The following is a 27,535-nucleotide window of genomic DNA, read 5'->3' on the forward strand; positions in this document are numbered from 1 at the left end:
GTGAATGGGACTACATAGCTAAAGCTTTTTGCAGACTGTGCAATTGTGACCGTCTTTTGCGTTCACTTTATGTCAGATGATTGGAGAGAAGTAAAATCTTGATTATCAGCCTGTCAGACTGTAGGCTACATATTGAAGCCTTTCCATGGATTGGCTGTCCTTGACCCGAATGAACAAAGACCGCTAACCATCTTTGAAGACAAAAGATTTTTCCCAGATGTGAAAAATTTGTCTGTGACGGAGTTAAGATGGACAAAATGGCACAGTCTGCAAACACCTTAAGCCTGTTCTTGTCAATATGCAGCTATCAGATGTTTTTGTGGTTTTGAAATGAATTCAGCTCCAGCATCTCCTAATACCATAGCTTGCATGACCACAGATTTTTTTTTCTGATACATCTTCCCCCCCAGCATTATAGCTCACCAACGCTTATTGACCAAGCGGTCTCAAATTAAAAAATCAACATGAAAGTGTTGTTTGTGACGGTATTGCGGCTCCAGTAGCACCTTTGGCCGACCGGGCCAATCTGAGAGTGGTTTTTCTTCTGCCTTGTCACTGCCACCAGTGTGCAGTAATGGAAAAAGTTAAGTAGTCCCCATTAAATGTAATAATTAGCTGCGTGATAACAGATATAATAACAACAGAATAAATAATACATATAGAATACATGTATACATGTAATAATACATGTATATATACTTTTGAAACACTCAACATTATATTATATTGTATTGTATTGTATTATATTGTATTATTTATATTTATTTATATTATATTATATTTGGAATAAAGTTTCATGCTGTATTATCACTTTTTAAAGATGTCTCATTGATCCATCGTAGTGCATTAGGTTGTAAATTAAGCAAATTAATGAATTATATGAATGAATATATAAAATAATAAATAACCAAGAAAGTAATATGTAGATTAAATTTCTTTATTTTGAAGAGGAAAACAGATGGAGCTAGATGTGATTCTATGATGTTAACCTCGACTGTAGGTGTTATCATCCTCTTCTGCCAGATGTGCAGGACAGAAGTTTCCAGAGTCCTCTGAAAATCTTCTGATACCGTTTATTCTTTAATTTCTCTGGCTGTGGGTTTCATCGCAGAAGGCTGAAGCATCGGCATCTTCCTGTGCGATGCAGGTCTTTGTTTTCTCCCTCTGGCTGGGAGCTTGAACAGTAATTTAGTGGTCTTACTGTTCAGGGTCAGGCATGCAGCACAGAAATTTCCTGAAAAATCTGCTGACACCCTTCTTCTTCTTCGCCCTCTTGGTTTCATCGCTGAAGGCCAAAGCATTGTCATCTCCCTGTGCGATGCAGGTCTTTGTTTTCTCCCTTTGGCTGGGAGCTTGAACATAGACGTTCCAAGTGAAGTCCGCAGCAATGTAAACTTTGTCATCGTCCTCCTCCTGTTCGATGCACGTCTTCTTGTTCGCCCACTTGCTGTGGGTTTTCCAGTGTCCACCAGAAAATCTTCGGTTAGCCTTCTTTTTTGCCCACTTGCTGTGGGCTCGATCATTGAAGGCAGAAGCATCGGCATCTTGCTGTTTGATGCACATATTTGCTTTTGCCCTCTGGCTGGGGGCTTGAACATGGACGTTCCAAGCGAAGTCTGCAGCATAGTAAACTTCCTCATGGTCGTCTTTGATGTCAGGTGTCCAGGTCAGAGATTTCCAGAGGCCTCTGAAAAATCCCCTGATACCCTTCTTCTTTTTTGCCCTCTTGCCATGGGCTTCATCACAGGAGTCTGAAGCATCATCTTCCTCCTGTTCGATGCAAGTCTTCTTTTTCCCCCTCTTGCTGTGGGTTTTCCAGAGTCCTCCAGAAAATCTTCTGCTCCCCCTCTCTTGTTTTGCCCTGGGCTTCTTCACTTGGCTGTCATCCGACTCAACTGCCTTGCTGTTGGTTTTGCCCAGGCAGTTTGTGGCCAAGTTGCTTGGAGGAAGGTCAGGGGTATCAGACACACTGCAGTCCACAGTGGCATCTGCCGCCTCATCATTTGGAGACAAGTTGTTGGAAGCCATAACTGACTCGGCTCTTTCAATGACAGCCCTGAGTTTATTTGCCACTCAATAAGTTCCTTATCCATAATGTTGTCATTAATGGTTGTTTTTGGAGCTGCAGAGGGGCCTTCCACCTTTGGGGTCAAGTCATCTTTACACACAACAACGTCAGCCTGCAAGGCAGAAGCTGCACATTCAGTGGTTGGGTCAGCTGGAGCCGGGACACAGTGGGATTTCACACTGAGCTCCATAGTAGCCTCCTGTGCCACAGCCGCAGATGGAGCCAATTCACCTCCATGTGGAGAAGGAACCTCCACATTTTCAGCCAGGGCTGTTTCATTCAGGCATTGGGGTGGTACGGTGGCACTCATGTTCCTTTGGACAGAGGTCTGGGAGGCCTGGGAGGTACCGGAGGCCTGCGGGGCACGGGAGGCCTCTGAGGTACGGGAGACCTGGGTGGTAACGGAGGCCTGAGTGGTACCGGAGACCTGGGTGGTACCGGAGGCCTGCGGGGCAAGGGAGGCCTCTGAGGTACGGGAGACCTGTGTGGTACCGGAGGCCTGGGTGGTATCGGAGACCTGGGTGGTACCAGAGGCCTGCAGGGCACAGGAGGCCTCTGAGATAGAGGAGAACTGGGTGGTACCGGAGACCTGGGTGGTACCAGAGACCTCGGTGTTACTGGAGGCCTGGGTGGCATCGGAGACCTCGGTGTTACCGGAGGCCTGCAGGGCATTGGAGGCCTCTGAAGTACCGGAGGCCTGGGTGGTGCCGGAGGCCTGGGTGGTAACGGAAACCTGGGTGGTACCGGAGGCCTGGGTGGCATCAGAGACCTCGGTGTTACCGGAGGCCTGCAGGGCATGGGAGGCCTCTGAGGTATGGGAGACCTGGGCTGTACCAGAGACCTGGGTGGCATCGGAGACCTCGGTGTTACCGGAGGCCTGCAGTGCATTGGAGGCCTCTGAGGTATGGGAGACCTGGGTGGTACCGGAGACATGGGTGGTACCGGAGGCCTGGGTGATATCGGAGACCTGGGTGGTACCGGAGGCCAGCGGGGCTCGGGAGGCCTCTGAGGTATGGGAGACCTGGGTGGTACCGGAGGCCTGGGTGGCATCAGAGACCTCGGTGTTACCGGAGGCCTGCAGGGCATTGGAGGCCTCTGAGGTACGGGAGACCTGGGTAGTAATGGAAACCTGGGTGGTACCGGAGACCTGGATGGTACTGGATACCTGGGTGGTACCGGAGACCTGGGTGGTACCGGAGGCCTGGGTGATATCAGAGTCCTGGGTGGTACCGGAGGCCTGGGTGATATCAGAGACCTGGGTGGTACTGGAGGCCTGCGGGGCACGGGAGGCCTCTGAGGTATGGGAGGCCTTGGTGGTAACGGAAACCTGGGTGGTACCGGAGACCTGGGTGGTACCGGAGGCCTGTGTGGCATCGGAGACCTGGGTGGTACTCGAGGCCTGCGGGGCACAGGTGGCCTCTGAGGTACGGGAGACCTGGGTGGTGCCGGAGGCCTGGGTGGTAACGGAAACCTGGGTGGTACCGGAGGCCTGGGTGGCATCGGAGACCTCGGTGTTACCGGAGGCCTGCAGGGCACGGGAGGCCTCTGAAGTATGGGAGACCTGGGCTGTACCAGAGACCTGGGTGGCATCGGAGACCTCGGTGTTACCGGAGGCCTGTAGTGCATTGGAGGCCTCTGAGGTATGGGAGACCTGGGTGGTACCGGAGACGTGGGTGGTACCGGAGGCCTGGGTGATATCGGAGACCTGGGTGGTACCGGAGGCCAGCGGAGTAGAACAGTAGAACAGTAGAACAAACAGTAGGTGCTTCTGACTGTGGCAAATACATCGGTGGGTTTAAACTTTGCATGGGCATTAAAGCGTCTATGTGTCATATTTCTGCTTTACTGAAGCATAATATGACAATAAATAAATATCAGCAGAGGTTCCCGAATAGTGAGTGAAACAAACAGCCTGCAGAAATTTCTGCATTCAAACACACAGGAACGGGCCGAGGCTGAAGGCCCTCCTACCACACCAAGGTCCATTCAAAAATCTTTAAATTGTTGTTGCCTTATTATTGGCAAAAAAACACACATCGGAAAATATAACTTGAGACTTTATTAGTAATCAGTAGGGTGTTCTGGTAAATTCGGCAACAGCTTGAATTTTAACAGACTGGCCGGCGACTTACCTTTGAAATGTTCCAAATATTCACAGACAACAGGAATCGTGGTCATGTCAGGATTCTAATCACGGCAAAGGTCTTGTGGTGACCTCTGCCCTTTTCAATCACCCATTAGAAACAGATATGACAATGAGAGAGAGCTAGAGAAAGAGAGAGAGAGAGAGACATAGGGGAGGAACAGGAGAGAGAGCGGGGGAAAGAGGAAAAAGATGGATGGAATGGGACGGGAGGATCGATGGCAAGATAGAAGGAATAGACAGGCCGTCTGAGAGAGGTGGGGTGTGGCACTGAATGCACACACACACACACACACACACACACACACACACACACACACACACACACACACACACTTTGGAATATGTGAATGTTACATAATTTTTCTTCTTTACAACCTCAATCATACTTGATGCCCCTCCAACTCAAATGACCTCCAATTGAAACTATACAAGAGACAGCGGCTGTAAATACTGTTTAACCTGGAGTGTCTTTACTGCTACCAGACCTACATCATTATTCACATCCTAACAAGTCTAGTGGAACTATTATACCATATAAACTTTTGGCTAAAAAGGTTCACAACATCAATTACATGCCTAACACATCTTCCCCACTTAATTTTTCCACTGCAACATGCCTAGTAGTTCAGTGACCCTTGATTTCTAATGTAAGACAATATTTCAGAAATGTTTTCAGCTCTCTAAAACATCAACGGTAAACATCAGGTTTTGGTTTTGGTGGCTTCTTTCTAGACTCACCATTTCACACCAACATTCAACAATCATACAGGGAGAAATGAAATCCATCGGAGAAGAGGAGAGAGACCAATTTCTACACTGACAGCAGCCTCAATAGACCACAGTGCAATGCAGCAACAAGACCGGTTGCATTTTGAGTAAGGGTTCACTCATTTTTTCATGTCTGGAAAAACTTGCTCACTTGCTCTTATGCCATCACTATCAATATTGCTATTGCTCTCTGTAGGCCTCTTTCTCTTTTGTCGAAAGGCATTCTGGGAAATGTAGGAAATCCCTGTGACCAAGTCAACTTTGCTTGAGTCCCAAGTCAGTCTCAAGTCTTGAGGCACAAGTCTCAAGTCAAGTCCCAAGTCTAAATGTAGAACACCAAGTCAAGTCAGAACAAATCAGGAGTCCAGTATCAATTTAATATCTTAAAGAAAACTAAATATCTAGGACTTCAGCAGAACCCAAGTCAAGTCAAGTCTCAAGCAATTAAAATTGTGACTTGAGTCTGATTTGAGTCCAAGTCATGTGACTCGAGTCCCCACCTCTGCAACACTTCATCACAAAATAAGTCTTGGAACACACTGATCATCACAGACTGATGAGATATAACAGTGTAAGAGGATCCCAGGGTGGAATTTTCCTTGAAGAACTCTAAAGTCGGAGCTTACTCAGAGCACCTGAAGGCAGCATCAGGCAGCCCGGCAGGGACGCGGTGATCCAGGGTGAAGGAGTGGCTCTGCTGCCGGCCCAGTTAGTTAGTTCGTTATTTTATTGACACAAAAGGTTAAAACATTTGGGTCCAAACAATATACAAAAAAAAATCATACATACAAAAAACCCATAAGTACATGTGGACAGTTTGTTTATAACGTGTGGAGCGGAGCGGTGGGAAGCCTTCAGGTGTCCCGGCACTGACGCCTCCTGCAGAACTGAAGACAGAAGACAGAACTGGACGGAAAGCTTCATTTCTTCATTTGTGCATCTGGACCGAAGTGGAATAAACTGACATCTCAGAAAATCACCATCCAGAGAGAGAAATTTGACTTGGTGAGTTTGGAAAACTTTTATTCTGAAAGTGTCTCTGAAGTGTGTCTGCATGCGCCTCTGATGCGTCGGGTCGCTCAGTGGGAAATTAAACCTGTAGAAATTAATAATTATCGATGCCCCGGAAGAGTTCAGTGAATTTTTGTGAACTTGCACCACTCTTTCCTAAAGCTAGAAGCCAGAGAGGGAATCCTTGAATTTGTGATTTCACTGGGATGTAAAATCAGCAGCTGCTCCACAGACAATGAATGGGTGTCTGACTTTGTGGAGCCATAAGATGCCAAGTTTTCACACCAAAATTAAGTTTATTTTCTAGCATTGCTCACAGGCATGAACCGGAATTTAAACCTCATTCGGGCGCAAGAACTCACACAAAAAACTTCAACAAAGTCAGTGTCCCATTCATTGTCTATGGAGCAGAGACAGATTTCCCTGCGGCATCACAAATTTGAGGGTCAGTTCTCCAGTTTCTATACTGAACAAAAATATAAACACAACACTTTTGTTTTTGCTCCCATTTTTCATGAGTTGAAATAAAAGATCTAAGACTTTTTCTATGCACACATTTCTCTCAAATTTTGTTCACAAATTTGTTTAAATCCGTGTTAGTGAGCACTTCTCCTTTGCCAAGATAATCCATCCACCTGACAGGTGTGGCATAGCTGCCCATCACTGCTGTAGAAATCTGTTTAGAGAGATGAACATTAATGACTGGAATTGATGCAACATGTGATCTGCATGAAACACACATGAAAAGGTCCAAATAGGAATCACTTACTGTTAAAATTATGGACTATTTCCATAGATGCTCATCAGCTTGACCAATTAAAATTCATGTTCAAGACTTGGAATTTACATTATTGACTTTATATTGTAAAAAAATGTGTTCTTCATACTTGATATTTGTGTCAAATCCCTCAGATTGCTGGTGTTTAATGAAGAGCAGAAACCCTGAGTGAGAAGGACTTTCATCCACTGTTCAGTTAAGACTTTACTTTCAGGGATCATTTCTATAGTTTCTGACTGGAGAAATGTGTTTCTAAAGTGTTTGGTCTCACTAACCACCATGATGAGTCGTGATGTTTCCTTCTGACAGTGAAGTGGACAGTGATTAATGATTCAGTTCATATGTTCACTGTCATTGATGGCTGTTCTTTGCTTCCTAGAGGAGCATTGAGGAAGCAAGTATGATCAGTCACTGGTGATGATGATGATCACTGGTGCTACCAACTTTCTCAGTTGGTCGCACCAGCACATGATTTGGTCGCAACCTTTTTTTTTTTTTGGTACAGCAACCGTAAAGCGATTACTTTCATCTAACCGCTGAAAAGAAGTGGGGAGGGGCTCAGTGTTTCAGGTGATGCATCGGTCTCTGCAGGTTTTGTGTTTCTTACTGTCGTTGTGCAACTTCAAAGTTTCAAGCTTAAACTGTGTTGACCCGGTAACAAGTTTAGAGTTGCCTGCAATGGACGGGCCACACTGCCTACAATACACACACAGCATAGCATTCCCCTTGTACCGCAACCACGGGTACTGCGTTAGCCATTGTGGTTGAAAGTAGTAGGCTACTTTTTCTTCTTCACTGGTTCAGTCGGTCTCTCCCTGCCTGCACCTGCACTCTCCCTGCAGCATGCTCTCTCATCATCAGTTGTGTCTGAGTCGGGACCTCTCGTTGGCTCTCCCTCTCCACCAGCCTCCTCTTCTCTCTCCTCATTTTGTTTTTTAAAATAATCAGCTATAGGCCGCTTCATCTTTGGAACACGGTAACAGCTAAATGGATTGTTTCGCGCGTTTCAGGCAGGGAGAGTGCAGGTAGGGAGAGACCGACTGAGCCAGTGAAGAAGAAAAAGTACTACTTTCAACCACAATGGCTAACGCAGTACCCGTGCTGGAGGGGCACCAACAGCCTAATGATCATCATGCACTCACACGAATGCGACCACGTGAAATTTTAACTCGCACACTCTCAAAAAATGGTCGCATATGCAACCATTTTGGTCACAGTCTGGAGCCCTGCTGCAGATACCCTGTGTTATATTCAATGATTTCAACCAAGCAACACAGTTAGCACATTTCTTGTTAAGCAAAATCCAATCATATGCTTACTGTATATGTTTTATCGACATCTCTTTTGCTCAGAAAGCTCCATTTATTGATATTTTCTTGTTCTTTTTTATTCCTCAAATGTCAGGACATTCAATTAGCAGCAGATACTAACATGCAAAAACAGCCACCCCAAACATGATCACCCAATCACTATATCCTCCTCAACATCAGACAGTCCTGCCAGGAGAGCTGAATGATGTCAATACAAGGCAACTAAAGGCCACCATCTCTAGTATGTTTTCTGGCTGACTGTCCTTCACAGCTGTGCTTTTGAATAGAGAGGTAGCCACACCATATACAACACAAGCAATGTAAAACAGTTTAGTGCAAATGGGTGATTTCACATGCAAATTAACCAGGCATCAACTGAATAGAGCTAAGAGAAGGGAGACTCATGACGAAACAATCTCTTTTAGACTATGACACAATGTTGTGGACAAATGCCCTGTATATATATATGGATGGTTTATTTATTGCAAGCAAGCAAATAACCATTGCATTGCATTACACTACACTATTAAGCTAAGGTTTCAGTACCTGTCTAAGTAGCTGGTTGGTGTCTACACAAACTCTTCTATAAAAGTGAAAAGAAGATTCGATGAAGGTATAAAATTCAAATAAAAGAATAATGTGCAAAGGTATAAATATGCCTTGTTTTATTTCAGCTAAATTGCATCACAAACAAATATGAAATATTTCATATCATGTTCTACTCTGACTTTTTTACTGTAATTAGGGGTTCTGACAAATATTGTCATTGTCATTTTCCATTTCCCCCCGTAATCCCAAATAAAACATGCTAGTGTTATTGTAATAATCATTGTTGTAAAGCAATGCTGGATAGATTCATTGGAATCATTTCAACTTTGAGTAACTAATGGAGAAGATAGGCATCTAGAGTGACACAGACGGGAGATGTAGACTTTGTGTGTGGCCAGTGCTTTTCTGTCAAATGCCTATGAGTTCCTTTTGATCCAGAGCCCTTCTGATTGTGCCACAGTTTTGACTTTGAATGTTTATAAGTATGTGAGTTGTCACTGTAGGGTGTAGTGTAAGTAGTTATTGATGGTGTCTGATATCAAAACAATTTAGTTAGCTTCAATGAGAACTGTCAACTGCTGTGTATGGACTTGCAAGGTGTCACTAAACACAGGGAGTTGTAATAAGTGTAAGTGTATGGGTGTTGTATAAAGTGTCATGTAGTGGAATGTAGTGGACTGGACTGTGTGATGCATGAATGATGCCCAGTGGACAATGATCATGTGTGTGTGTGTGTGTGTCGGCGCACATGTGGACATGCATGAGCGGACTTGGTAATACATGCCAGTGTGTATTTATGTCTGCTCATGTACATGTGCATATATGTGGGTACAACTGCTCATGTATATATCATATACTGTATATGTATGTTTTTTTGTCTTTGAATTAAATATGTTAATATTAATTTTCCTTTGTCCAAAATATAAAATATAAAAATTAAGTTGATCACTAACGATGCACACAGTACAGAAGTGTTACTACAGATTTCCATATCTTAGGTACACATTAGTTTGCTTCTTTTTTCTTTTTTTTTCTTTTTTTTTTTTACAGATGCAGCAGACGCTCAAGTGCAGGTGTAGAAAAAATGAGGTCTAAACAAACAAATTTACTCAAAAAGTTGTCTTCTCACTATTATTTCATGCCACAATGACCCAACTTCCCAACATCCCATCATTAAAGTTTCAACTTATATTTAAAACAAAGGACTGTGAATCTGGGCCTTAGCATTTAGTGTGACCAGTCTGGAGCTGGACTGCAGTGGAAAAGTACAGCACGCAAATGTTTATTGCTGATCTGCATACTGTGATTTGGTCATACAAAATGACCTTAATTTGTAGTTCATCATACATCAGATACATACTTGTCCATAAAGCAGCGCATTAGCCAAGAAGATGATTATGTATGATGAATGAGCTTGGGCAGAAACAATCTGTTGTTGTTGTTCATATTTCTGGTTGCATTTCTGTTTGTCTTCCGTCCACACTTCATCCGCTATACATAAAATCAGACTCCCACATTTTAACTGTGAATATTTTGCACAATACACAAAGTTATCCCTTTCTGAAGCAGTTCGGCCATGTCAACTTGCCCATCCTGTTGAGGCTGTAGAAGGAATACATGCAAGAACTCAACAGGATGAAGCAAAAATCAACTGTATAGAAAGCACAGAACTCTCTCTGGTCCAACAACTTGCGACTGCCAATCAGAACAATTGATGGTAGGTAGCAAGTCACCATAATAACCTCAGTCATCACCACGGTGGTGAACGCTCTCTTTATCATCTGATGTTTCTACACCTCTTTCCCCCTCTCTCCTCCAGCACCAGCTCTAACTCTTCCCCTCTCTCTGTCCCCCGGAGAGGGGCGGATAAGAGCTCTGAGGATGGCGAGACAGCAGAACGAGTTCACGACCAAAATCAGGAATAGGAAGGTGCAATACAAGCAGAAGATGCCAGTTATCTGGCCCTTCTGAGTCACACACAGAGAAGCAGACACAGAGCAGGACAAAATAACAGCCATCCATGCCAGCGCCAATATGGCTGCTCAGTAGCGCAGGGGCCTGTACTTGACAAAGGTGATGGGATGCTCCACAGCCAGGTAGCGCTCCAGACAGACACAGCACTGGAACAACGGCCTGCCAATCACAATGAAGCTGAGGAAAAAGCTCCAGATGTACTGAGTGGCCTGGTGGAAGAGGTACAAGCCTGCTATGACCAGCGGGGTGGCGAGGGCGAGGAGAAAATCGTTGACCATCAGGCTGAAGCTCAACACATCTGTCTTCTCTGTAAGGAAGCAGGGAGATGACATCATCAGCAATCAACAATAACTATATAATTTCAGTGCATTTAACTAAATAATCTAATGCTTTTGAAGTAATTTTTCACAGAAATCTTTCACGATCATCTACTTGGATATCTAGGTCTTACCGGTGAAGGTGGAATGCACTATATGAACAAGTGCTGGAAAATGTCCAACACACCACTGCAGCCAAGCCACACCCTAGCTGTCTGCCTGCACACCTGTACATATGTGTTTGCTTGTGTGTGTGTGTGTGTGTGTGTGTGAGTGTTTGTGTGTGTGTTCGTTTGTCTGTGCCATCTACCACATATCGCCACAGTCAGAATGCATTTGTTGAAGCTGCCAAACTCCCATCGTCCTGCCTCATCATGTTTCTCTCTTTCTTATTTGCTTTGTTATCTTATTATATATCGTCCATGATTTTGTTGTCCTCAGTTGTCTCTTTCAATTGGCCTGCCCATGGTTTCTTCCATTTTTCCTAATAAGGTTTTTCCTTGGGGGTTTTTCCTTGTCTTCACTGACTAATTTAACCATTGTTTTACTCTATAGGCATGTGGGAGCTGGGACCATATGCCACAGTCAATCAATAAGTCTCCATTCTCAAGATGTATTTAAGCATGGGGAAGGAACTCCGGGATGACTTTCAGCTCACTCAGCGCTCTATAAATGCACTTCTATAGCTGATCCAAAGACAAAAAGAACATGGCTGGTTGGCCCATGGCCTGGCTATAAGGGTTGTGTCCCGAGTCTTTGCCATCCCAAAGTCCACTGTGCATAGAATTGTTCACACAATCACAAAGGAAATTATCAAGCAGAGAAGGAAGGCAATCTTCTTTCCAAGGCCCGATGAGATGGAGGAGGTAGGCCAAGGATTTGCCCGTCTTGCTGAAAAGGCCTTCAGCTTGGCAGTTGGTGCCATTGATGACCATGCCATGTCCATGTGAAGCCTCCTGATGGCCCGTTCAAGATGGATTACCTGAACTACAAGATGTTTTACCCATTTGCAACTCCCAGGGCAAATTCCTCAACATCTTTGTTGACTACCCAGGTTCGCTGAAGAGTGCTGAAGAACACCTTTGTTTACTGTTACTCTCAGTACCTCCACCTGCCTCTTACACTCCGGGTGGGAAACTCTACCTGGAAGAGCAGGTCCAGCGGCTCTACACTTAGTATTTTACAGATTCACACTGAAAAACATATCAGAAACAAATGTATCTCAAGAATCAGAGGGATATTGGTTCACATTTTAATGTATTTGGCCCATTATCTCTACCTACCAGAGTCTAGTCTAGGCAGCTGGCTAGTAGCAAACTAACTAGTAAGCTAACTAGCTTCCTGCTAAATTCAAGTAGTAATCTGGTAACTGTTCGTCTATCTGAAGTCCTCATGTTGAAGTAACGCTGGATTTATGCCGATCTTCCAGGTAGAATTTCCCCCACCCTACACTTGGATGATGCTTTACTGCAACGTTTCGGTCATAGGACCTTAATCAGGCCTGTGCTGGATTATATTCTTGTTCAGTTAATGCCACTTTAACATCTAATAAACTCATAAATCTCAAGCAGAATGCGATCAAATATCAAATACAACCTTGCTAAACATTGTTGTGTGAGAAACATGGCCATTATCCCTAATTCAGTCACTCCGCACCTACTATTAATGATATTTGACTATGGCTGGTATTAATGATACCAGTCATAGTCAAATCACACTGCCAATGGATTACACACTGCCTAGATCTGTGGCTGAACACACTCTCAAAGTGGCTGTGGGTGTTAACAACAATACTTATCTATTCATGAAGTTGAATTGATTAGGGTTTTCTTGGACTAGCTTGCAATCAATTGTGGTTTAAATAACCCATGAACAAAGATACATTTCACTCTGTAAACATATTAAATCTGTTCTACTGAACTTAAAGCTTCTCAGTGCAGTTTCAACTCCTTTATGGATTCCAACATTTCTCTGTGGAAACATGAATGGGGTGTGCAAATGTGCAAGTTTTTATGTTATTTCAATATCTGTTTTGGCTTGTTTTGTTTTCATTTATGAGGGGGCAGCAGGGAGGGAGTTTGGGGACAACATCATCAAAATATATGTTATGTTAAATGTATCTCTTTTTTTTAACCTCATATCTACATGCATTTCACCCATATCAGACTCCTGAAAACAATTTCCAACTGTTCTTTCTCCCTCAACACAGAGACAATTTGTCCTCCTATAGGTCAAATTATCTCTAAATAAAATAAGTCTCCAATAATCAACAATGGACTTCCGTGATGTCAACTCATCTTCCCTCAACTCATCCACTCCTTGCCAGTGGAAGCGGCAGTGGTATGAATGCTGGCATTGGCCAACCTGCCTGCATGTCTACCTGGCATCAGAGGTCAGTAAAAATCTGACAAATCTCCCTTTTGGCAAGGTGGAGACTATTTAAATTTTTTAGTCATTTAAAGGCATTAGTCATTGACCAGACGATGTCCTGTATTGCATGAGCAGATGTCCATCATAACATTTGCTTATAGGAGACAACTGGTATAGTTATTGTTGGTTTCGGGTTGTGTGAAAATTAGCCAATATACAAGATTAAAGCAATATTCCACTTAAGTTTTAACATGGGGGTTATGGCACTTGACCACCATGAAAACCAGAATATAAACTAATCACCAAGATTGGATGCAGCTGGACAAGTTTGTAGTGTTAATCTGTGAACAGATTCAACAACAGATCCCGCTTATAAGACAATAAAGCAGTAATTGGTCGGTTGCCATTTTGCATTTCTATTCTTGGTTTACACTAAAATTAGTATTTAAAAATAAAAGTAGATCCGCTCTGAGACATACGAGAGAGAGAAAAGGTTATGGTTAGGCGCGTTTAAATAGGGTGGAGCAGGAAATTGAATGAGTGCTTGAGGCGTGGTCTTGTTCCCGAACTTTAGTTATAATAATAATAACTTAATAGAAAATCATAGTAGTGGGATTTGTTTTTGAACGTGTTAAATGTCCATTTTCAGGTTATTTTCGTGGCCTTGTTCAAATGAATGGGAAGTAAAAATCCAAGGCGTTTTCAAGGCGGTCAAGAGCCAAATAACCCCATGTTAAAACTAAGTGGAATATTGCTTTAATGTCGGGTAGCAGCTAGGTTATGTTTGGGCATGGTTATTGAAATTGAAAAAGTCATTTTCAGTGAAGCTTGTTAGTTTTATCTGCTGAGTGATAGTTTTTAATGATAATTAGGGATTGTGTCCATTGACATGTCTTTACAACAATGTTTGTCACGCAATTTTACATCTTATGCTGACCTTACACTAGACGATATTTGAAGCGATGTCACAGTTTTAGACAAATTTTCAAAGTCGGACCAATCACAGACCAATCACAGTTCTTGTGGTCTTGCATCGCCCTATGTGCAGTTACATTTTTGGAGAGGTGCATGTAAGTGAAGGTGGGCTACAAAGGTTGAAATGCCTGTGGTAGTCATAGGCATTTAATACATGCACAATTCAACAAGGACCTAATAAAATTCCTACACTCAGTGACTTCAGCAGATCAAGTATAAAAAAGTATATCTCATTGGAGCCAGGCCACATCAGGACAGGGGAAGAATAATAAATAACAATAATGATCAATTAAGAATGCATATAATATATTTCTATTGTGTAGATGCTGTGCAATCAATATTTATGAATATGCTGTTCTCTCACTGGGCAGCTCCATATTTGACATTTTGATAACATCACGCATTGAAGTCTAAGTTTATGGTTTTGGGGTTGTTCTTGATCATTCAAATGTGAAAATGTGTTAAATTGAGTAGTATTTTCTTTTAAAGGATAAGGCTGGTGTTTTTTAATGCATTTCTTACAGTCAACAAATCAACTAATCCTATGAAAATAACAATATCAACAATGAATTTGTTTTGCTAACAAGTCTCGTCCATGTAGCCGGTGCCCAATAAAGCCTCATGTCCCAGTAGCCATAGAACTCCATTGTATTAAAAAAAACGATTAAAAACACGTCAGAGAGCCATGCCGTTGCTCTGGCAGCATATTTCATCATCGTGATGCACCGGGTCAGACGACTTTTTCCTCAAACAAGTTAATAAGCCGACTGTAAACATGTTTTCCATCTCAGGAAAGTAGTTCCGTTGCACTGAAAATAGTCCCCAGCGTAATGAAGAATTTGTTCCCATTTGAATTTGATTTGGTAATAACTACAATAGCCTGACTTTTCATCCTAACAGCGATTTTTAAAAACTGAAACTGTCTTTGTGAGCTGTATTTAAAGAGTAACTAAACCCCACCCAAAGTACCCTACTTTTCACCATTAGGTGTCAGGCTTCACCACAGATTTGGGTTTGGGGTTTAGTTACTCTTTAAAGGTTTTTAGCTTACAATTGGAGCCAGTGACTTCCGGGTTGAAGGCTAAAAACGGTACGTTGGAAGTCGGAAAGTAATGACAATAGAGCAAACGCATTGTTGTTTTTGTTATTTTCATAGGATTTGTTGACATGTATTTATAAACACCACCTTTAAGTTACAGCCTTTTTGTATTTCGAAAATTCTGTTGATTTGAAAGTCATCTACAATGGGTTGTAGTTGCCCTTAAAATATTACAATAAGGAAAATAATCATTTTTACACAATACACAGGAAAGGCATTGTCAAGGTTGTCAACTATTTAACTAGAATCTCAACAAGACTTGACATCAATAAATTATTTCCATAGGTAATTACATAGCAGATACCGTACAGCTATCCAGCAGAACTACAGTTTGTAGTTGGCCACTGAACTGCTCCATTGAAACAAAAGGGGGCTATGAGGCAATATGATGAATTGACTTTATCATTACTGTTGTAATTCCAGATGTTTAACTCTATCCTGGGTCTGGTCACCAACTGCTGGTTCCTGAAGCTGGTGACTGGAGGATCTCTGGTCCAGGTAACAAGACATTAAAGAAATATTTCATTTCGGTTACACATTAGAGTAAGGAGAGTTCAAAAGTAGATGGAGGGGACATACTGTACCATATTCAATTACCCTTACAATTCTACCAATTCAGGAAGCAAGTTTTCATCAAAGCTCAAATGTTGAATAACACTGAATAACACTTTATCATTTGGAAATAAATTTTGAGTTTCTATGTACATTATGAATTGATTGAATTGAAAGGGAATTGCAGAGGCCTGGTGTTGCCAGATCCGGTTCCACAGGATTTGGGGGCATTCAGTGATGTAGTTCACACACATATACACGCCCCACGGACCACACAATCAGTACCACCACACATTATGTTTCTTTGTTTGCTTTTTCTTAATTTTCCTTTACGGAATGCTCAGAAGTGTCCTACGTTCCAAATATAACACGGTCACACACAGGCTAAGCAAATAAATACCAATTATTTGCATATTGGCCATGGATCATTTTTCACTTTGCTCTCTGCGCCCCAGCTCTCTTTTACCAGTGCTTGCTATGCTTTGATCCTGAACTGGTAACACTTTAGAATAAGGTTGTCCTAACGAATAGTTTCCAGGCCTTAGTTAAATGTTAGTTCAACAGTAGGTAATGCATTAACTAATATTGTATTAACACTTAACTCATGTTTAAACAACACTTAAGTAAGGTATGAATAAATGTATTCATGACTTAGTTAAGTGTTCATTATAAAAATGTGTTATTAATAATAGTAATAATTTATATTAGGACAACTTTATTGTAAATTGTTAAACTCAAATGTAATTTTCTATTTTGGATACTGTATGTATCACTGGTCATTCTAGATAGGTATATGAGGTATGTAGCTCTATATTGGAGCAGTTTGTGGATGAAGTGCCATGCACAAGTTGGTGAGGGAGAGCATTACCGCTTGTTCACACCTCCAGGCACTCATTTTCTATGACCATTGACCAGAGACACGCTGTCCTATTTTGACCATGGTCTTTTTCCCATGGCGCAGCCGAGGGCATCACGAAGGAAATTCAGGTCAGTCAGTCAGGCAGTGACGCTTAGTGAGAAATGCCTAGAGGGCGTCTTTGACTGTGAGATGCAGTGTGTTTCCCATACAGAGGTACAGAAATGTATCTAAATCGATCTCTGATGTGCGCATCACGTCATGTTTGTCATTTGGAGATGCGCAGACCAGCAGCATTGTACTCAATCCACAGAGTCTGCCGCTGTGAAAACAAAAGTGTAACTTAACATTGCACAATTTGCTCCAAACTCACCTGTGTTAGTTCTGACTTTAACGGTAGGTAACGTTATTATCTTGTGGTATTTAAGTAACGTTAGTGGAATTAGGTAATTGAACCGTGTCGCAGTGCTTCAGTGCATAGAATTGAACACACGCACCGTGGGTCTGTACAGGATCTGTGCTTGTTGTTTTCTCACTTGTTTGCGATTAAATTTTGGCCGTTGCTATATGTCCCAGCTATGGCTGGAACACCACAGTAGCAGGGTGATGTGGTTGCTAGCAGTCTGAATGCAGTTATTCCCTCACTTTGACCATCGATATCTCTCGGTTGATGTGGGGGATTCAAACCCACAACAGGTCACAAGCCCACTTTTCTAACCTTTAGGCTAACCTTTGGCTTCCTCGTTCCCTTTCCCAGATCAATCAGGAGATGTTGTCCATCAACCTGGCCATTTTGGAGGTCATCTACTGCCTCCTGTCTCCTCTTCTGGTCCTCAACATCATCGTCTTTCTCAACCAAACTATTCTGAGCTGCAGCTGGTACATCTATGGTTTAGTTATCATTGGCCGTCCCTTTTTCCACAGCTGCATCTGTGTGGAGCGTTATCTGGCGGTGGTCCACCCTGTGGTCTTCCTGAGGTACGATCTCCTGCCAGCCTGCAGCAACAGTACAGTAAGCATACAGCATTTTACCATACATAAATCATAACCACATGAATTTTGAGACATTATTATAATTACCATAAATAAACAAGACCATCACCAAGAAGATTGGCTCATATTGTCTGCCACTGGGTCGGATTTGGAGGTAAATCTGCTGGATTGCTTTACCGCACAAAACGGGAACCATTTTTACTTTGCAACTATACAAATGTATTGCAGTTCCACTATTCTAACTGCATAGTTTCAGCTTGACTTACCTGGTAAGAATACATATTGGCTGTTATCAAGGGCTGTTATGGGCTCTTATCCTTCTTCTGGCTCTTCAAAACAAACGGAGCGACGCCAGCGAGGGGGAGCAAGTAGTAACAACCTTTTTGCAACAGGAAGCATGTGAAAATGTGAAACAAAAAATGCCACACATAGCGCCTGACCACCACATGAGAGTGGTTCTCAACAGTATTTAAAACTTAATTTATGAATTTACAGGAGGGAGAAACAACCGCCAATTCATGCCAAACTCTAATCTCTGTTACAAAAACACATCAAAAATAATGAGCATCAAACATTATGTCGCTGTCTTAATGCATACGGAGCTCTCTGTAGATGACACACAACCCTGGTATGGGATTAACATTGAATATGTGTTGCAGGTATAAACCTCTACGGTACCGGGTGGCATGTTCTGCACTGGTTTGGTCGGCAACTTTTGTCTTAGCCATCCTGTTCGGTTCAAATCCACTCATTGAATTCACTTCCTCCATCCTCTTCATCATCCTATTCACTGACCTCTTCTGCTGCGTCTCCATTCTGCTCGTACTTCGTAGAGCTGGTCCTGGAGAGGGAATGAAGGAGCGCAACAAAGACAGAGAGAATGGAAGGAAGACAATGAAGGAACGTGCCTCCCAGACAGTTCTGATCATCCTGGCAACATTTGCAATCAACTACATTCCTGTGATCATGGGCGCTGTTGCAAAGTACATTGGCATTTCTTCTTGGTCATTTGAGTGTATCATGACGAACCTCACATTCTCGTTCTGTGTGCTGGGAAGTTTCACTCAGCCTCTGCTGTACTTCCACAAGGCTGGAAAACTACCCTGTTGACGAGGGAAGAAAAGGGGATTTTCATAACTTTTCATTTCATTTACACTCTTAAACTCTTAGGATGAGTCATTTTCAGCACATCTGACTGTAGACAAATATTTTCATTTCACTTTTCCATGGTTTGCACTTTGGTTTGCTCAGCCACCTAGGATGCTCCCCTGTAGCTTGGGACAGCACACATCTTTTAATACGTGTTAATAGAAGCACTTATTCATGTCATGACAGCATGTGTTAAAGCATCTTTAACAAGTGTTGAACGGAAATGCAAGGTGTAGCCTAATTGCCCCATGCAGTCACAGATGTGATCAACCTCTTTATAACAAGAGTGTTTGTGAGAATTTATAAAATTAACTATTACATAACTATCTACAATAAAGTTGATTTACTGATTGTTATTTACTAGTTTGTGCACTTGGGGAACAAGCTTGTGAGCTAAGTTGGTTAATTTAGTTAGACTTTATTTATATCTATAATATGCCTTGGATAGTTTATTATCAAATATTAACTCTAGTGCTCTATAAATAATTTAAACTAATAAAAAAGTGTCCATCAAATTATAAACTGGAATGGAGATTTCTTCTAAATATTATTTAATTTAATTTAATATCGGTGACATTAGGAGTGGAACAGTTAACCGAGCGAAATTTAAAAATAAAGTCAGTTACTATTTCCTGGCTGTTGCCATTTTTAACTTAAAAAAACATGCTGTGGGTTTTGCTCTAGGCTGTTTCTTCTACATTATACTGTGTTCATCTAGGTGCCCCTATGCTACCCTCTCGTACATGTGCTAGCTAATGTACGGGTTAGATAGCTGGTAACTACTATTACTTTTTTAGTTTAGCTACGGCAACGATAAAAACGGATGAAAACTTTGACTTAAGACTTGGTTCTGTTTTGTCAGAAGTATGCTCTCGACATCAAATTCAAAGTCGAAAAAGCCTTTCTTGCTTCTTAGCTCCAAAACAGGGATTTATTGGCTGTTTACGAACAGGCTACACTAAATGTCTGATTTATCAAACTAGGGATGGAGAGTTGACTCCAGAAGAATTGATTCTTGATTCCGTCACATCGATTCAACTTCAAACTCTGGAATTTAAGAAACTGTTTAATTTAAATTAATTTGTAATTAATTCATTATGATTTGGGCCTATCTGTACTAATCTGTGTTTGATTGCCTTGGTCTGATCCAGAATGATGGTCTTCAGAATTATCTCATTTTTGACTTGTGCAGTGAGGCATCTTTTTCTTCAACTACCACTATCCAACCACTATTAGCCCACTTGGTACGTGACTGCCACCTGCCCACTGGGGGACTAATGATTACTGCAGACGGTGGTAATTTTGTGCACGGATGTCATTGCCAAAAATATAAAGGCCCATTTGGCCTCTGCATTTTTTTGGTTGTGTTCATTATTTATGGATGAGACAGTCCTCTTCTTCCTTTATTTTCTTTTAGCCCACAAGTACACCAAATCACCATCTGTAGTGTGTGAATGAATAATATGCCACGACCAATTCTAATATGAAGGCAGATTGAAGGTTTACATGATTGAAGTCGGGTTGGACGAGTGGATTGTCAACAAGATAATCCAGCATTTACGCACCTCCTTGCATTTTCAATCGGATTGGTGTTTTTGGTGTTTGTCAGGTTGTTCTAAAATGATTAAGTGTTTATATGTGGTCCTGCCAATGGGAATAAGTCTGAAATAGTCAGATTATTTGCTAGCCCTGGCAAAAAGCATAATTTTGAACAATTTTCTTTGTCACATTTGTACATTTAGCACATTTAGGTGAATGGCTAAGCAGCAGTAATAGTTAAAAACATTTATTAGTTATATATCACTGACTTCAACCCAGTATCTAATTCTGCTTAATATTGTCTGAGTACATAGTGTCATTACCAGTCTGCTTACACTAACTTTCTCCTCCAGCCTCACTATCCCCATTGCTAAGCATGAAACCACACACACACAGATGGAATTTCATGCTACTCAGGGTTTTGCATTTTTTGCCTGGGCATCATCACTCATGTCAATCAACACCTGTCATTCTGGAGTTTGCTTTGGGGACCTGCTGGACCGGGTTACAAGCAGCCAAACAGAGGCTGAATACAGTTTGAATACTTAATAAAACATGAATTAATCTTATCTGGCAAGGCACTATCTGCACTCTTGTTTTGTTTAGGAATCTAACTCAAATGCTCAAGTCATTTAAAATCAGTGGTTCTCAACCATATGCCATTGACATCCAAAGGCGTGTAGGTTTTGATCCCAGCCAAACACACTACACCACTTGACTGGTGGCACATGGTTGAAAACCACTAATTTAAATACTTAAAATAAATAAATACATTTGAATATGTAAAAGTAGTTATACCCACTCTGGCACCTTAACAGACACAAAAGACAACCTAATCTGCAACACCGTCTTCGAAGCAACTTGGAGCTAAAGATGGCAGTTAAATTCACTCTGGTAGAAATACCAGACTAAATGAAGGGCACACTTTTGAATTAAACTAGCTAATCCATAATACTGGCTGTAGTATTAGTAGTACTAACAGTAGTAGCAGTAGCAGTAGTAGTAGCAGTAGTGATAGTAGTAGTAGCAGCAGCAGTTGTATTAGCAGTAATGGTAGCAGTAGTAGTAGTAGTAGTAGTAGTAGTAGTATCCTGGCTTTCAATGGAGAGTTTTATTATCTCATGGTCTAAATACTGTTTCAGAGGCTTTTCCACTCTGACAAGAACAAAATTCTGAGGGAAAGACTGAATACTAAACTCTTTGGCAAGGAAATTATCAAATTTAAAATATTAAATGTCAATCAGCCATGTCAATCCAAAAATACTGTTATCTTTATCAGTCTTCAAAAACCCACATCAGTCAAACCCTTTTTTTTTTTTTTTTTTTCATTTATTTATATTTTATTATTATTTACCTCTCAGGCCAGTGGTTGGTCTTGAGGCAACTCCCCACTCCTTTTGCCCAAAATACACATTAGTCCTCTTACTTCTTACTTCTTGCTCCTCTTCCTCCATCTTTCCACCTTGTCTTCCTTCTCTCTCCCTCCTTACACTTCACTAGCGCTTCTGAATCAGCAGTCTGGTGTAATTGGAGACCCTGCAGCCATGATTTAATGTGACCCAGGAATTCCTACCATCCTGTAACCAAGGGCTATCCCTGGATACTGCCCAGACTGACTGACTGGAAAGTGCTAATAGGAATAGAAAAATAGAGTTTAAAAAATAAAAAAGGAAAAATGAAGTTTGATACGCCCTCTTTTATATCCCAAGGAAATTATAGACTTGAATTAGATTAGATTAGGGTCAATTTTTTTTTTTATTCCTAAAAAATTATATGTATATTACATTAAAGCTGCACTAGGCAAGATATTTCTGTTAAAATCCAGCTGTTTAATCAGCCTAAATCCCAAAGTGGGGCTGCAACAGAGAAGAGTGTTGCATATCCCCCCTAATTAAGATATAGAAAAATAAGGACTGTGTTGATATCCATGAGATATACTACGTTTTGTTGCAGGGGTTAAAATACATCCACTAGCATTTACTTATGGTCACTGGTGGGAAATCTTCTCCACGCAGGAGTGAAATACAAACTGTCTCCTAAACAGCAGCAAGTGAGCGCTCTGTCCAGAAAAAGCTGGACTCACCAACGATGGCTGAACCTCTTCATCACCTCCACCCCCACCACACACTAAGAAGAAGACATTTAGTTTACTGACCTCACTTACAGGATTTCTGGGTAATGACGTCCTCCAAGCTTTCAAAAATTCAACATCCCACTGCCACTTGGGGCAACCAAAGTGCAGTATGAGTGCACCTTTATGTTTGCATTACAAAAGAGTTTCTAATCCCTGCACAAGGAACATCTGTGATGATTTTATCAACTGATACCTAACTTAAGCGCCCACATGGGGTCAGCATTGGGTTTTTTACAGTGTTGGGTGGTAATAAAGATTTTTGTCATTGGTTGGCTCAGAGTGTCTGTGTGATAGGAAGAGAGGGGGGTAAGTGTGTGTGTGTGCGTGTGTGTGTGTGTGTGTGTGTGTGTGTGTGTGTGTGTGTATGTATGCGTGTATGTGTGTCAAATGCCAAAGAGGGAGGAGGGAAAAAGACAGAGAGGGAGCAAACCATGAACTCTTCAAACTTGAGCTGTGCCATTCGCACATGGAAGAGCATTTGTCAGACACACACACACAAAACTGACATTTAGAGTTTAGGTTTCTGTTGTTAGTTTTGCAGGACTTCTAGGCAGACACTTGAAGACTTAACATTTTGGATTACTCCTCTCTTTTACTGTCTGGTTCCACACCTGGAGACTCATTTCATTCTTCATTTCAAACGTAAATCATCGGATCTCGTAGGAACCTGGTCCAGGTTTCCAGTGCGGTCTGGTGGCTTCCAGCTTGGAGATGCAGAAGACCAACGGGAAGATTCGAGTTCAGAAGACCACGACTTCTCTCACCAAACCGGCCCATCAGTGAGTAACAGTGTTTATATTGAAGGTACGAGGGTCAAGGCAGGGACAATATGTCCTGTCCAGGAAGATAAAGTCAGTGAAATTGGAAAAAAAAAACATGAAGTGAGTTATATTTACTGAACTGAAATGTCTGAAGCCAATGTCTGCTGGTTTGTTGTTTTTTCATGTTTGTCCGTGTTCGTGTTCCCAACTGTCACAAACTCATTTGCATCCCGTGGGCTATTTGTCTGAAAAATGGGGTGGTGGTGATGGGAGGGGGAGAGAGGGGTGTTTCCCCTAAAATCAACCTATAAAAATTATTTTTAATGACAGATATGCCAAACTCTATGCTCTTCCCCTCTCAATCCACTGCTGCATTTGCATGCAACTGTATGTGTTGCTACCTAACCTCTAGACAAACAACCATAATGTATTTTTTGGAAAGTGTTCAGATGAGTGACGTTTTACAAGTCTCATTATCTAAAGATTTTAAGTTGTAGTGTTATGTTGTGTAGGATCAAAGTTTAGCTCATTTAAGGCCTTCTCTTGCCAGGTTTGACAGCTTTATTGAACCATTTCACTGAAACTGCCTATATGACAGTACAGACTGGGATTGATGAAAGCTAAGTCTTTATCTTGTTCCAACCAGCTTAAACTTGGAAAATATAAAATAACAGAAACAGAAAATGACACAATAACAGTATGTTGCAAGTCTTCGTGTTCTGAGAGTTAAGGACAGTACAGACTGTGATATTTCAAGTGGTGTCTAATATTCAGACTCTAAATCGCTTGGATTGACTACACAACTGAAAACATGTTGGCTTTTGAAAATAAATTCCAAATGGACTTAAATATCGCCACTCATCTGAGGGGTATTATATATTTTACAGATACTGTACAGTATCTTACAATATATTACATCTACATCCAGGAGAGGTTTTGATGTACATCATAGGTGTATACATATAATACTGAACCTCGACAACAAGGTATGAAACTGTTAACTGTTAATGTTAATTGGGGAGAGGAAGTGGATTCAAAGAGATTTAATTTAACCTGAGGAAGTAAATAAAATGTAGACATTGCTGCTATTGGATGAAAACTTTGCATCTTCAAAGTCAGTTTTTCAATTTAGAAAAGCAGCCTAGTTTTCAGATTGCATGCATCCATGCATTTTTTAAATCCTACTTCAACCTAGAAAAGAACCACATGAACTTTGAAATGTAGTGAAAACATGAAAATCATTCAAATTAGAGTCACAAGGTTTTTCCATGACGGCAGCAATAGAAAGCGATAATGAGCATTAGCCATTTTAGAATATTGATTTCTACTGTTAAGGAAAAGTGTTTAGAAGTTTGTCGACTGCAAGATCCATGACAGTTTGTATTTTGGTGAGAATGGATTTTGGCTCCAATCATAAATTTAATGAGTTTTTACCATGAGATGTGACAGTGTATTATGAATATAGCAAACTGAGCATTGTGTGTTTTCCAGTATACAATCTCCAACGGTTTTTCAGGCGTGAGTTTATTTTTTATTTGGTGTAGACAGCTGTTATCCTGGAGTCTTATCCCATGAGCCTCTGCTTGTCAGCACGCTTTTATTGTAACACGCTCTCTCTCTCTTACACACACACACACACAGCGCCAGTTAAGAACATTTATTACTTGAAGTTGTGCTGCTGATTTTATTTCAACACAGTATCAGATTATGCTTATTGTTGGCTGACTACTTATCACTACCAACATTCCTTTACCCTGCCATATCAAGACACACATAAATACCCATTGCACACATTAACGGTCAGTATATACAGCTTGCTCTCGAATGGTAAGCCCACTTACTTTATTACTAATAACCTGGTTAATTAAAATTGCTATCGGTAACATGAATCCATAGCATAAATCCAATATAGAAACATAATCTGATTAAATATTTTTGGCATTACTGTGCATTACGTTAGACAGTATTCCAATATACACACTGTAATAAAAATAGCGTTAACTCCCCCAACCATGATTATATTATATATTTATAAATTTATAAATATATTTTTTCCTGCAAACGTTTCTAGCGATAGCAATCATAATTTTTCAAAAATAAATATAATCTGATTACTGTATTTTTAAAGAATCAGATTACTACAATCCCATTATATGTGTTACTTGCCAATCATAATACATATGACAGTAATGAGCAGTATCTGAATGAACTGACAGATTAAATTACATCAGGTGGTTTGTCTCCTCCTATCAGCTTGTATCAGTAATGTTCAGGTCTATGTTTCCCTTTACATGCCTTTTCCCTTTATATGCCTTTTGATGGTCGGAAGTGGTAAAATAAACAGTCTGACAGATTCATCTCTCATAGCTGGTTCAGTTACCTAATGAGGGAGACCTTTGGTTCTCATCCAACAGCTTATATATCATCATACAACGGATAGTTCCGATAAGACGGATAGACCGATACATTGGCTGATATTGGCCTGTTATTACAAATTGGAAAGTGGCCAGTCAGTATCTTCTACCTCTGATATGATAGATATGATGCAGTTTGATGCTACTACACTGGTTGTCTATGGGAAGCCCTTAACCTGAACTGATTCTAATGCAATATTTGACCAGATTCAACATATCTTATATTATATGTGAAACTTAAGTTCAATTCTGGTCACTTTGTCAAATTCTATAGCTTATAACTTAATTTACCGTGTTTGCAGCCATACAGGTGGTCAGCTGCCTGACCACCTGTCCTCAGCCGGCCTCTGAGCCAACAAGCAGTGGATTAATCTTTCCACAAAGTTTTGTGCAAATCCATTGATAACTTCTTGAGATATCCTGCTAACAGACAAACAAACAGACAGAATGGGGTGAAAACATAACCAACCTCCAACTCAGAGGTAGGTAATAAAAGCGAATAGGACAAAGTTGTAGCCTACTGGTATAGTAATGAAAGTGCCTTGGTTAAACCACAACTTTTATTTTGAAAATGTCAAGGCGGAAAACAAAAACGCATTACTTCCGGTCCAGATTCAGTAGAATGCTGTCTACGTATGAATTGTGTTTTATGAGTGGGGATACAAACAGGCAAAAGTCTGAACATAAAAAATAATCTGTAAACCTATAAACAGAGATGCAAAATGAGAACTGAAGACGTAAATAGTTATTCGTAGTCGTAACATAAGGATTTCAGGTTACAGTCCTGTTTATAGATTTACAGAACTGACTTTGGGTTTTAAAATTTTACAGTTTTACAACTGAATATTTCACAATCTTGAGTTTACATGCGATTTGTGTTTAGGGGGAAATATAGCTCCATAGATTTTAAGGCTCAATACTAAATTACAAAATGCGCATAGCGTTGATTGAATCTTTACTTTTAATGACTATTCTGCTGAAAGAGATTATTTATTCATTTAGTACACATGCTTTTATATCCTTATGTTTAGACTACTGTAACTCTTTCACATCTGCAGTTAGTTCAAAATGCAGCAGCTAAGATTTTAACTGGTACAAACAGACCAAATCACATCACTCCAATTCTGGCATGTCTTCACTGGCTACCGGTTCTGGTTACAGCTGGCCCCATGCTATATTGGAGACCTTTTAACCTCCTATGGGTCAGTTTGCAGCCTCAGATCCTCACTCCAAATCTAAGCTGAAGACTAAAGCTGACTGGGCATTCGTTTCTGATGGTACTATATGACATCTAACCCCTGTTTCTGGCTCCCTGTCATGATACTGTCTGGTCTTGCATACTTCCTTCTTTACCACTGAGATCATCTCTATTCTTGGATGTGGGGGGGTGGAGGGGGATGGCCTGGGGTGGGGGTGGGGGTGGGGGGGTCTCACCGAGGAGGGGATGGGGGCTTCAAGGCGCTAAGCTGGAAATGTCACAGCAGAGCAATGGAATTGTCGGCCCTGATATCTACACAGCAAATAAATCACAGTCGTAAAAAGCTACACAGTTAGATAGTAAGATCAGTTGTGGGGTGAAAAAGGTCCCTCTCCTGTACTTTCTTCCACCCAGAGAAAGTCAACTTTTTCACCATTTCTCATTTAAACTAGCTTAGTATGAGAGGAAAGCAACCTATACATAGGGTTAGACCAGTCATCAGGACTGTTATGCCCAGCCTAGGGGAACTGGACACAACCTGAATAGAGTGTGATTCCCCACTTTTCCCCGCTCC

The 27,535-nt window shown here is 41.3% G+C and overlaps 1 protein-coding gene and 1 non-coding gene across 2 annotated transcripts; both read left to right on the forward strand.

The window, feature by feature from the left end:
* Positions 1-6,969: 6,969 nt before the first annotated feature.
* LOC139914589 (small nucleolar RNA U3) lies at positions 6,970-7,187 on the forward strand. The gene has a single exon (XR_011784777.1). It is a non-coding gene; the product is annotated as a small nucleolar RNA U3 (small nucleolar RNA).
* Positions 7,188-13,193: 6,006 nt separating this feature from the next.
* Positions 13,194-18,876, forward strand: LOC144538474 (uncharacterized). Its single transcript, XM_078282546.1, has 4 exons — positions 13,194-13,313; positions 15,789-15,863; positions 17,531-17,751; positions 18,426-18,876. The coding sequence occupies exons 1-4, from the start codon at positions 13,194-13,196 to the stop codon at positions 18,874-18,876; spliced, it is 867 nt and encodes a 288-aa protein (XP_078138672.1).
* Positions 18,877-27,535: the final 8,659 nt, after the last annotated feature.

The sequence above is a fragment of the Centroberyx gerrardi genome, chromosome 3 (assembly GCF_048128805.1).
Source record: "Centroberyx gerrardi isolate f3 chromosome 3, fCenGer3.hap1.cur.20231027, whole genome shotgun sequence".
Classification (NCBI taxonomy): Eukaryota; Metazoa; Chordata; class Actinopteri; order Beryciformes; family Berycidae; genus Centroberyx; species Centroberyx gerrardi.

Excerpts from the sequence above, each read along its gene's own strand:
- LOC144538474 (XM_078282546.1), top strand. The coding sequence starts at position 13,194 with ATGGACTTCCGTGATGTCAACTCATCTTCCCTCAACTCATCCACTCCT. Across the intron at positions 13,314-15,788 it reads ATGTCTACCTGGCATCAGAG|ATGTTTAACTCTATCCTGGG; the intron begins GTCAGTAAAAAT and ends TTGTAATTCCAG. Across the intron at positions 17,752-18,425 it reads CACCCTGTGGTCTTCCTGAG|GTATAAACCTCTACGGTACC; the intron begins GTACGATCTCCT and ends TATGTGTTGCAG.